General features: G+C 41.4%; 1 protein-coding gene and 1 long non-coding RNA gene across 5 annotated transcripts in view; one reads left to right on the forward strand and one right to left on the reverse strand.

Annotated features, from left to right (window-relative positions):
* The window catches only part of Ccdc172 (coiled-coil domain containing 172), a 50130-nt gene that overhangs the window by 18206 nt on the left and 19070 nt on the right, over positions 1 to 12854 (forward strand). For 3 of the 4 annotated variants that reach the window (XM_031390838.1, XM_031390840.1, XM_031390839.1), the window contains exons 4-6: positions 2955 to 3071; positions 4398 to 4563; positions 12442 to 12543. In XM_031390838.1, the coding sequence (XP_031246698.1) occupies positions 2955 to 3071; positions 4398 to 4563; positions 12442 to 12543 (385 nt within the window). The remainder of the gene's footprint in view (positions 1 to 2954; positions 3072 to 4397; positions 4564 to 12441; positions 12544 to 12854) is intronic. The other variant, XM_031390841.1, reaches the window with a different exon arrangement.
* On the reverse strand, positions 10502 to 11742 carry LOC116104046. The gene is made up of 3 exons (XR_004123683.1): positions 11733 to 11742; positions 11487 to 11565; positions 10502 to 10540 (listed from the first exon to the last, which is right to left on the reverse strand). It is a non-coding gene; the product is annotated as an uncharacterized LOC116104046 (long non-coding RNA).

Below are 12854 nucleotides of genomic sequence, written 5' to 3' on the forward strand. Positions count from 1 at the left end.
AGACTACATCCTGCTGATTGGACCATTGAGTTCCTTGGGGCAAGTTTTGATTTTTGCTGTCAGAATATCTAATTTCTTCTTGTTTCTTTGTGTACAACTACTTGTCAGATTACAACCAACAGCAACTAGCCAAAAACCCACCAACATTTCATCTTATCTCTCAGGACTCTAGCATTTATTTGTATATGCTCTGTTTTGTTTTTGTTTTTGTTTTTTTTCGAGACAGGGTTTCTCTGTGTAGCTCTGGCTGTCCTGGAACTCACTCTGTAGACCAAGCTGGCCTCGAACTCAGAAATCCGCCTGCCTCTGCCTCCCAAGTGCTGGGATTAAAGGCGTATGCTACCACCGCCCGGCTTGTATATGCTCTGAAAAGTTCCCAAAATTCCCAACATCACCCAATTGCAGAAACTGTCTGCAGCTGGAAAAATCACATCCCCACCACAGCATGAGGCAAATCATAGTCAGCTGCTATGGACAGTCTGAATCAGCCCCATATCTCACACCTGGGATTAAAACAAAAACATAACATTTCTGTGTTTTTTTAAAAAAATGAAAATTCCCAAATTGCTGTTGCAGTTATATTTAAAAGAGCTACTAACATTGTACCTATCAGTAAGCGTGATTTTCAAGGACAGACTTCTTAGCTATTGTGGGATAACAAGGAAAGCAGGGTAATTGCGGTCTCCCTGGAGAGAGACTGTGAGAGCTCTTGCCCCTGAAGGCAAAATGTACACATGGTGGAGAGCCAGGCAAAGCAAAGTGCTTGTCCCTTTAGTTCTACTAAAGAATGGAGGCAGGTCACCCATCCTCAGTGTCACCTCTCATCTGTACCCTGAACCATTGATGACCATAGCACTGGGAGGCAGCATACTGGAAGCCCATTTCCCTTCCAGCAGTGACTTTCCACCTTCTCCCACTTCCTCTGTTGTGCTTTCCCCTTGATTGCCATGAGTGTTTTAAAAAAAAAAAGTGAGTGTCTGTCCGTCTGTCTGTCTCTGTTTCTGTCTCTCTGTCTCTCTGTGTGTGTGTGTAGGAGAAAGAGCGAGCGAGTGAGCATGGGTGGGTGTGGCTGTGAATGTGTGGAGGTCAGAGGACAACTTTGTGCAGTTGGCTCTCTTCCTTTCACCCTGTGTCTTCTGAGAATCAGTGTCAGAAACAGAATTAGAAGTCAAGAGTCTCAATTCTGAAGGGCATACTATCTGAAGCGCCTTAGCACATTAAACCAGAGCTTACCAGCCTGTGGTCTGCAGGCTGCATGTCCCTCACCCCTGGATACTTAGTGAAAATATGAGATTCATTTGCAGTTTTTTTTCTTTTTTGGTAACTCACTTGTACAGTTTTCCAACATAATCTGTGTCTGGGATACTGTTGAGTCACAGCATCGCAGTGTCACAAGGCTGGACACTGCCGACTCATCTGTGTGTCTGAAGCATTCTTGTGGGCAGTGGTGCTGAAGTCCTTTTTATTGCCAGAATTACTCAGAAGCAGCTTTAGTGTTTCCATTTTAATACCATGATTTAGCAAGAAGGATGTTGGAGACCTGGATTTTAACCCAATGCTTACCCCTAATTAATTAAACTTCCTTTATAAAGTCTTGTGGACTTATTGTATTCTCATCTGTATAACAGTCATGAAGTATCATGTTCTTATACTAAACAAATGGAGGAGAGGTTTTGATCCTTCCCTTGTCTGCCCTGTTGGCTTGTGTGTGATGTTAAAGTCTGGGGACTGCATTTCCTGATTCTGCATCAGGGACAGAAAGCCCCTTTCTGTCCTCCCAGGGTTTCAGTTGTTACCTCAGTTGTGCACATTGTACATCTCCATCTCTCCATGGTGTTTGTCTTCAGATGCGGTTGATGGGAACTTGCACCCAGGACTGAGGCGGGTGGCTGTGCTATAGAAGTGGAAGATCGTGTTTCTATTTCACTTCAGCTATTTTTTCTAAATGCCAGTATTCCTAGGACTTACTAGCTGTAATATTTCAAAATGTCTTTGAAGCCAACCCTTTGGCTCTGGAATAGAGCTTCCAGGCTGTTTTCTGTTCAATGTCTTCTGGGACACAGATTTCACAACCTGTCTCTCACCTTGAGGAAGTTGTTATAACTAACATAAATCTTGCTTTCTGCAATTTAAGTTGAATTTATATCATTTTTCTTTTCTCTGTGGAGATGAGAACAACCCCAACCTGGAGGTAACACATTGTCATGAGGGCTGTTTCAGTTTCTCTGCCTTTCATTCTGACTTTGTGTCTCAGAAGGAGCTTCTTTTAAAGTCCAAATGAAATAATACCTAATATCAGTGTTTATGAAAGCTTTTGCTCTTTAGAATAAAATGGGACAAGAAATTAAAAATTTTTTGTGGTGAGGGGGAGATGTTGGTCTCTGGTCCTGTTTAGGATCTGTTGGTTGAGCACCTGGAAGAGACTGGGATGGATTTCCCTTCCTTAGCTTTTAGCCACCTGCCAGTGCTGACCCTGCTACCTACCATGGAGCCTCGGAAAATAAGAGACCCCTGAGTAAATAAGTAAAATTCAAAGGTTGGGTTCTCAAAATGTATTTGGGATATTTAACCAAATTTATAATACTTTATGTATAGTTACATCATAAACCTGGGTCTGGGCTATAGATATCCCATGTGGTCACAGCGATTGATTCCTTCTAAATTGTGAGACTAGAAGCCTGTTTCTTGGAGCACGCTGTCCAGAAGTGGATTTCAATGTGTATGGTCAGCTGACACTTGTGCTGAGTGTGTGAGAAAAAAGAAACTAACTGTGCCCATCAGGAGCCCACAGTCTGCTCTGTAAGCTGTGAGGGCACTGAGCTCAGGACTGTCAGTCACTTACAGCAGCACATGCAGGAAGTCACATATATACAATTGCATGCCTGTTCAATTAACTGAGTCCTCAAATCTGTATTCATGTGCTTCATTCTGATTTCTGTATTTTCCTTTTGAAGGTTCAGCAGTTTTCTGAGAAATCTTTCCTCTTAGAGCTTTTGAAAACCCATGAAAACGCGTTAGAGAGACAGCACAGTGAGATTATCAGTGAGCGGGATACACTACTCCAAGCCTGCGTAAGTCTCCAGCCACCTAGAAACATCTCAGTCAGTAACCTAACCATGTCAGAGGCATTTCAGTATGCACAGCTTCACTTTTGACAGAATTATCTGTATCCATATCAGCTGACAGTACTCTTCAGACAGAAAGTAGCCAGGACTATGTAAAGCTGGCCGGGCGAGTAATGCAGCTGGAAAGAGCTGTGCTGGTGAGGAGGGTGGAGCTCGGGACTGTTGCAGTTGGAATGAGCCCAAGAGGAGGAATGCCACTGTTTTTAATCACTTTGGTGTTGAGAGTCAGTGTTAATGCTTCCAGTTAACAGGCAGGTTTATATTTTAGGTGTATTTATGATCATGAGTGAAAAGCTATTGTTTACCTTTTTATCTCAAGTCAGTGTCAACAAACTGAGCAGTAGTGACGATTACAGGCCAATTTGGAGATGTGACTAGTCCTAAGTTGATATTTTGAAGAAAATGCAGTGAGAGGGCTTAGTGGATAAAGGTGCCTTTTGCCAAATCTGATGACTTTCAATCCCTGGAACCAGCAGTGGAAGGAGAGAACTGACTGCTGCAAGTCACCCCCGACCTTCCGACCTTCACATGTGTGCCATAGCACATTCACACCAAGACTTACACACACACACACACACACACACACACACACACACACACACTGAATAAATAAATAAAAGTAATTATATAAAATACACTTAGGAATAATAAAAATACAGCTTATGACATGACCAGTTTCTAAATGCGATTCCACATAGTTGGCATGCAGCCAAAAATAAAAATATAGAAACCAGTGTATCTAGTGCTGTCAGAAAATTAGATTTTTGCACCATCCAGAGATTTTTTTAAATTCATATTTTCATGCCCTGTGGACATTTCATTCATAACACAAAAGATTATTTAGAACTAACTTTGAAATGATTGCATAATTGGTTTCAGATGATCAGGTTTTTCTTTTTCCTGTAAGCAGCCATTGTTCCTTTAAGTAAAGGTTGTAATTTTCACATTTTGATGTTACTCCTCCACCTAATTGTACATTATATTGACAAAGTAGCATATGATTATGAACTAAATTCACAGATACAAGCATAAAGATGATGTCAGAATTTCTACTTCATTAATTCTCCCAAATCTTAAAGATAAAACTTCTAAATGGAGGTTGCTGTGCAGCGGCCTCAGTCCTTACAGCACATCCTTGAGCAGCCTGGCTGCTTGTGAGGGTGGAGACAGTCATGCCAGCACTTAGTGCATCAGTTACTGTATTCTAATCATGTAGGGACGGTGCAGCCCATGTGCATCACATTTGGTCACTTACTTTTTTCTGCTTTTCAGGAGGCTATAAAGAAAAAAACCACAGAGGAAGAGGAAAGATTTATTAAGGAAATTACAGACTTCAATGACAATTATGAAATAACCAAGAAAAGAGATACTTTGCTGAAAGAAAATATTAAGATGGAAATTGCTGACTTAGACAACCAGGCAGATGTTTTGAGAGGGGGTATGAGTACACAGTCACCTCATTTGTCTGTTGTTCATGAAATCAAGGTGGTGTTTGCTTGTTTGTTTTTGAAACAGGGTCTCACTATGTCACACAGACTGGCTTGGAACTTAATGTGTAGCACAGGCTGACCTCAGACTTGCTGTGATTCTCCTGTCTCAGATCTCTTAAGTACTGAGGTTCACAAGTATGCACTATCAGGCCCAGTTACAATGAGTCACTTTAAATGAATGTATTTTCCAGAAGGTCAACTGCGTATAAAGGTAAATTCCATCATTATATGGTTAAGCCTTTCACTTAATGAATGTATACTGTCCTCGTGAATATATGGTTTTGTTATGAGCAGTGTTAGATTCTTCCGAAGTACATTAGGAATTGAGCGTTTGACTTTCCATCTAATGTGAATGTTTGCTGTCTGTTTACTTTGTTATGTGGTGTTAGGCACTGTTCTAGGTCCCAGGGATATCAAATGTAATGGTATAAGAAACAAGCCTGTGATGGAATGTGTCCTAGGGGTAGGACTGCTGCTGTGAATTGTATTTTTTCATCAACCCTGTATAAAATAGGGAGTAAGGTTAGAGGGGTGGAGATAGTGTCCTGTCAGGACTATCTGCATTTTATTGGAATCTGTGATAAGATAATGACTAAGGGAATAAAGGCGCTGTTTAGGAAAGTGACAGGAATGTAGTCCCTGGAAACAGGGACAGTCAACACCATCTGTTCCCAGGCTCTGAACGCTGAATCAGGTCCAGTTGAGACTCGATTGCACTCCCCTGTAATTCTTGAGTAACTGTTCATCTGAAAAATTCACAGTAAAACAATTAATTTCTCAGATGGTCATGTGCTATGATGAGACCAGAAAGACAGAAGGCATGGTGCCATTGCCCCACAGTGGTTCTGAACTGCAGTCACGGGACACTGGGCACGCCTTGTTAGGACCAGGTCACCCTCCTGCTGCATTGTGGCTGCCAGGCAGAGTGTCAGTCCTCCTCCTGTTTTCCTGTGTCCAGTCTAGCTGTTCCTTTTTTGTGAAAGATGTCTTGTGCTTGAAGCAACACCTTTTTAAAGCTTGCTTCTGTTCTGTAGGAGTTTGGGCATTTAAGGGCTTCTTTGACATGTTTACCATCACTGGGCTTATGGAAATATGGTTCTCTTAAAGACTTTGTGACTCTAGATGAATCTTACTGAGGTTCATTCCACGAGGGAGAAGAGGCTGTAACCACAAGTCCTTCTGAGATCAGACTTCTTGATTTTGGCTTTTGCTGAAACACTGAGAAACAATATTCTTAAGTGTTTTCCCCCTTTATTGAAAATAGATTTTTTTCCCATACAATATATCCTGATTACAATTTCCCCTCCCTCTACACCTGGCCAGCAAGCTTGACTGAATGATTTTCTGAAGCATCATGGTAGATTTATTTCTGATCAAAACAAAGAGTTTAAATTTATACAGTATGTTTTATCTTTAGATCATGATTTCCTAGCTGGGCTGTGGGTTTATCTTCACTGACAGGTGTTTGTTTGAATCCCTGAAGCAGCCAGTAAGGAAGTGCAAAGATGCATTACCAGAGCAGAACACAAATCAAGTCAAAGGTAGCCTCAGAATGCTCGTGATGTACCAGAGTGAGACCTGTAAGGAAGAACAAACCAGTGAAACAAATGTCAACAACTTAGACTGTTTCTCTGTATGTTAGTGAGCCAATCACTGAAGCTAGAAGACAGAGCTGATGAGACTGACACATATACGCCTCTATGTACCATGGAGGAGAAACTTTGAGGGTGCAGCTTGTCTGAAAGCTAATGGAGGAGGAGGGAGAGATGGCTCAGCAGGGAAGGGCATGCATCATTCTTGATGAACACCTGGGGTCCATTCCCAGCACCCACATCATGCAGGTCACAGCTGTACCTGTATGCCCAGTTCTCTGGGATCCGAAATGCCTCTGACCACCTTGAACACATGCACACACACTCACGCACACACACGCACACACACAAACACACACATATTCATATATAATTAACAAGTATTTTAAAAAGCTAATAAGAGCCGGGCGGTGGTGGCGCACGCCTTTAATCCCAGCACTTGGGAGGCAGAGGCAGGCGGATTTCTGAGTTCGAGGCCAGCCTGGTCTACAGAGTGAGTTCCAGAACAGCCTGGGCTATACAGAGAAACCCTGTCTCAAAAAACAAAAAACAAACAAACAAAAAAGCTAATAAATAAAATAATTTGTGTATCCAATGACCATAACAAGCTAACAGTTATATTGTTATCATATAATTTAATAAAGAGATGTCACTGAAGTTAAAAGAATTTTATATTGAAAACTTTGGTTTTCAGTCAGTTAAGAATACTGAAATAATACACAGTGTAACATAAGTTAATAACATAATTCAATATAAGTTAATAATTAAAAAAATTAACAAGCATAAAAAGTATCCAGCAAATCTAAACATTTGAAAATTAAATGGCATACTTATAAATAACTCATTGACTAAGGGGAAATAAAAAGAACATTTACTGAGTTATAATATAAATTTAACATACTAAAACTTTATAGTTCAGGCAGCATTTTTTAGAGGTTTGTAAGTAACTTTAATGCTTATGTTAATTTAAATAAAAGAATATCTAAGGTTGGTATGTTTTATATGAACAAGATCCCAAAAAGAAATGCAAAAAAAACTCACATGAAGGAAGAAACATGAATTTCATGTCAATTACAGCTTTTCATATCAATTGTTCCATATAAATTTTATTAGGTAAAAGTTAAGTTTTGTAAAGTTAAAAAGTATCTTGTATTTTAACTTAAGTTACATTAATTCACTAGCGAACTTAGGGAGAATCACTACTTCCTAATCCTGAGGCTTCCTATCAAAAAGCTAAAGATGGGGCAACAAGATGGCCCAGCAATTTAAGGGCTTGCAGCTAAGCCCAATCTCATGGTGGAAGTAAAGAACTGACTCTTACAAGTTGTCTTCTGACTACTACATGCATGAAGTAGCATGCATGCATGCACCTGATATGCACACACATCCACGTATGCATGCACCTGATATGCACACATATCCATGTATGCATGCACCTGATACTGCACACACATCCACGCACGCATGCACCTGATACGCACATACATCCACGCACGCATGCACCTGATACTGCACACACATCCACTCATGCATGCACCTGACACACACACACACATCCACTCATGCATGCACCTGATACGCACATACACCCATGCATGCATGCACCTGATACTGCACATACATCTATGCACGCATGCACCTGATATGCACACACATCCACACATGCATGCACCTGCATACGCACACACATCCACTCATGCATGTACCTGATGTGCACACACATCCACTCATGCGTACACCTGATACATACACACATCCACACGTGCATGCACCTGATATGAACACACATCCACTCATGCATGCACCGGATACACACACACATCCACGCGTGCATGCAACTGATACACACACACATCCATGCATGCATGCACAATTGTCTTGACATTTCTTGTTACTGTTTCTTTAAGTATTAGTATATTTTCCGAGGGTTTTCCCACTGAGTTTTCTTATGATGATTGTCTGTCTACAGGTAAAGTACCTTCTTCCACATTCAGGTTTCCTAACACAAATAAACCTGATTTTGCTGTTCTCTGGCCTCAATGCACATACACACATATGTGGACATACATCAATACATGTGTACACATGGTACACACACACACACACACACACACAAATAATAATAAACCAAGGAAGATAATGTGGCACAGAAAGGAGACATTTGAGTAGAAGGATATAATAGTAACAGCCATGAAGAGTAGACATGGGGTTATATAGAATGCAGTGCACTTCTGTGGCTCATCACTGTTACAGGATAAAAGGAAGATAAAAATGGAGGAGACAAGGGTGGTTGAGTATGGGGATACACATGTCAGGGGATAACAAATGTGGTGGCACAGATTAAAAGGAATGGAAGAGTAAACCCTGACAAGCACAAAGACAAATGAAAGCGACTGCACCACATTGTCCCCATGGCTCCGCTGTCTGCTCAAAGTTGAAGCATTCCTTTCTATATTTCTACTGTCACATACATGGTCCCTAGAAACATCTTAGTGCTTGAGTCTGTTCAAAACGTGCAGGAACATAAGCCACCTGTGATTGCAGTTCCAGGATGCAACATCTCCTACCTCTGAGGGCATGTGTGCCTATACATGGTATACATATACACACATACACACATACACACATACACCCCTCCTGCCTCTGAGGGCATGTGTGCCTACACATGGTATACATATGCGCACACACACACACACACACACACACACACACACACACCCCTCCTGCCTCTGAGGGCATGTGTGCCTACACATGGTATATACACACACACACCCCTCCTGCCTCTGAGGGCATGTGTGCCTACACATGGTACACACACACACATACACACACACGATAGATAAGTAGGTAGATACATGGATGGTCAGACAAATCATTCTGACAGCTGTTGAGAACATTCCTAAGTAAAATCTCAAACAGGGCAATGTAGAGTGAGCAGGAGAGAACCGCTGGAGTCTGGAGGAGAGAGATTGTACTTGGGTGAGGGTTGTAGGAGGAGAGAGATTGTACCTGGGTAAGGGTTGTAGGAGGAGAGAGATTGTACGTGGGTAAGGGTTGTAGGAGGAGAGAGATTGTACGTGGGTAAGGGTTGTAGGAGGAGAGAGATTGTACTTGGGTAAGGGTTGTAGCAACAGTGTCAATAGTGCTCAGCATCTGGTTCTCTTATGAAGATCCACAGGGTAGAGGAGAGGTCTTAGGCCAGCATTTGGGACCTGAGTAATTAGGAATGTAGAATAATTGGTTATACACACACACACACACACACACACACACACACACACGTATCTCATATATATGTTACATATATCATATATATGATATATATACATATACACACACATGTATACATATATATACACACATACACATATACATATATCTATACATATATAAGTATATATATGTGTATATATATATATATATATACACACATATAAAATTTGTGAAACAGCAAGTTTGTCTACTGTAAACTTTTGGTAATTCACAGATTGATGACTTAACCATTCCATGAATGTTATAACATTTGCTCAGTATTTCCTGTGTTCATGTCTCTCAAGTCATAAATCAGGATTTTTTTTTCTTTTTCTGGATAGGAAATAAAGATACATATTATAATTTGATACTGCTTATTAATCAATTCATTGTTAGTCTATTAATGATTTGCAGTGAATATATGGGAAACACTCTGTTAAAAGATGAGAATGAATTTGCTTATCTGAGTTTGGTTTAATAATTATAACCATAAAACCAAGTTATTAGCCTGGCTTGGTGGTATGCAATTAATTCCAGTATTCAGTAGGCTGAACTCTGCAGGCAGAACTTTGTGAGTTTGAGTTTGAGACCAGCCTGCTCTGCAAAGGAAGTTTCAGGCTAGCCAGTGCTATATAGTGAGACCCTGTTTAAAAATCAAACAAACAAACAAACAAACAAAAATCCCAAACCAGGAAAACAAAAAAAAATCAGAGTTATTGATAGAAGCCTAGGAAGAAACTGAAAGCAATTACTCTTAGCAGTTGTAGCTCAGTAAGTCTGTAAATTAAAATACAGAATAAAAATGAGGCAGTAGGAAAATAGAGAGGTGAGCTTACCCTAAAACACAGGGTTTAATTCTTCAGTTCTGTGAGTGTTGTTGAGAGGTCATCCATTGTTTTCTTTTGTGCTTAAATCATCAGTCTTCAAGAGAGACGAACAATATCTCAATAGAAAGATGGTGAGCTGTGCGGATGAGCAGATTTTCTCCTCACCCTTCTGACCTGAGACCAGAGCTGGGCAGGCTTTTCCTCCTGTCAGTAGCGTTCCCCTCCACTCACATCTGTTTTCAAACTGACCAAACCTAAATGGAGAAGGAAGACCCCCTCAAGGACCATTAAAATCCCCACCCATCAAGGAGAGACAGGGTTTAGCCTCCCAAGGCTCCCTGCAGTAGACCAGATCTTTTTTTTGTGTGTGTGCCTTGTTGTGTGTATTTCCTCACACCTAATTTTTTACTGGCAAATAAAATAGACAGACAGACATGTAAATCTTCAGATTATTTAAGCCTAGAGAGAGAGAGAGAGAGAGAGAGAGAGGGAGGGAGGGAGGGAGGGAGGACTAAAACAGCACATTCTCTGTCTCAGGGATATTTAAATCCAAAATATCTCCGTTATTCTTGTCTCAGTGTCACAAGGCTATGTTGCAGGAAATATTAAAAGAACAAGCTGGCACGTTCCTGCGCTTGTGCCTCCAACTCTGTGCCCCTGCAGGCTGGCAGGCCATGTACTGGCAGCAATGGCCAACCTGTTTTTATCTCATGGAGACTCTGACTCAGAACTCCACAATCTTTCCACCCAGCTCTCTAGGTCCCACTGGTGGGTCATTACCACGCCAGCCCCATGCTTCAAATCGCCCATGGCCTTCGTGCTGCACATCTGGCAAAATGCTTTGCCACTGCACCTTTTTCTCTTGAACCCAGACGAGCCAATGCGTGAAGGAAAATGCGACTCATACTTAGTTCAGAAACAATGGTAACTCAATCTCCAGTGCAACAACTAAAACCTAATCTTGTAAGCCTTATTAAAATCTGACTCCTCGGGTGGTGAATCCTTGCGGATCCGCCATGATACCGGAAACTCTAGCAGCTATGTCTTACCCCTCTGCTGTCCCTGTTCCACAAAAAGGCCTAACTCTCCTGCTTCCTCTCTTCCTTCATCCAACCCGGAAGTCCCTCCTACTCACCTAGTGATTGGCTCTTTTATTCATTAGAGGATTGGTTCATAAGAAGTTACCCGAGTATGACTTACGCCTTGTCCACAACTCCTCCCAAGAGAGTGGAATTAGAATGCAAACAGCACTAGGCCCATCCACAATACTTCCCTCTTTCTGTTAAAATAAAAAATAAAACCTTTCTGTCAATATGTTGTGAAAATGAAAGGAACACGGGGGAGGGGGGTGCTCAGGATATCTGATGAGGACAGATCCCTAGAAGATATAAAAGTGAGAGAGTACAGAAACAGTGGAAATAAAACTGAGTTTAAAAACTCAGAGACCTATGGAATGTGTGGTTAGTATCCCAAAATCTGTGGCAGAAGAGCACAACTAAAAACCAGGAAACAGGCTTAAAGTCGATTGGTGTGCCCTGGGGCACAGGCGGTAGGTAGAGGCTGTTAGATAGAAGAAACTCATGCGGCATGGCACGAGCTTATAGACAGGTCTGGACATTATGTGGATGTCATCCTGAGTGTCAGTTATGATGTGTGGCTTTCTTAAGCATCCTGGCAGGTTGTGACGTTTTCTTTTGTTTGGTGTTACTGGCATAATTCTGCATTCGTTTTGGTACTCTGTCATAGGGTGATTGCTGCATGCTGGTTAGTGTACTAAAGATGGCTCCTGAAGTGATCAGGGGAGTCCTGTTGGGACTTAACTTGACCATATGTTGCTTGGATTTTTATTGAATGATGAAAGATTACTCATGATAATCTATTCAAAGCCACCAAAGGCTAGATGCTTTCTTCTGTTTCTCTATACTTTCAGGTTTGTATTTTCTATTTCTGTGAATAATGCCTGTCATTAGCACTTTTTATGGGGGCGGCACTGCATGTGTGCACTGCTCTGAGAGTCTGGGGAGTTCAACAGTATCGATTCTGATTCACGAACGGGGTGTCTCATTAAGGATGGTTTTCAGTGTGCAGATTGTTTACCTCCATGATTGCATTTATCCCTGGGTAACTTTGTGATGCTAGCTGTATTTGTTTCTAGAAATGAAGTCAATGGAATGTAACAATGGACAGTTACGGGAACTTCAAAAACTGAAAAATGAACTGTTACAAGAATTATTTACTCTCCAGAAAAAGCTTAAAGGTACTAGCTTCATGAGTCCATTTATCTTGCTGACAAATACAGTATTGTGTGTATGACTGTGCTGCATTAGTATCTAAAAGTACGTTGTCAACTGTGGATTGTGCTTCTGCTGTTGTGTAAAAGGAATGGATCAGACACGCAATTGAGTTGGTCAGAGTGAGAGCCGGGTTTGTCTATTTTGTTTGTTTTTTTCAGTTAGGCTGCACACACCGTGCTACGGGGACTGAGTTTAGGCTGCACACACCGTGCTATGGGGACTGAGTTTAGGCTGCACACGCCGTGCTATGGGGACTGAGTTTAGGCTGCACACG

Source organism: Mastomys coucha, unplaced genomic scaffold (assembly GCF_008632895.1).
Source record: "Mastomys coucha isolate ucsf_1 unplaced genomic scaffold, UCSF_Mcou_1 pScaffold21, whole genome shotgun sequence".
Classification (NCBI taxonomy): domain Eukaryota; kingdom Metazoa; phylum Chordata; class Mammalia; order Rodentia; family Muridae; genus Mastomys; species Mastomys coucha.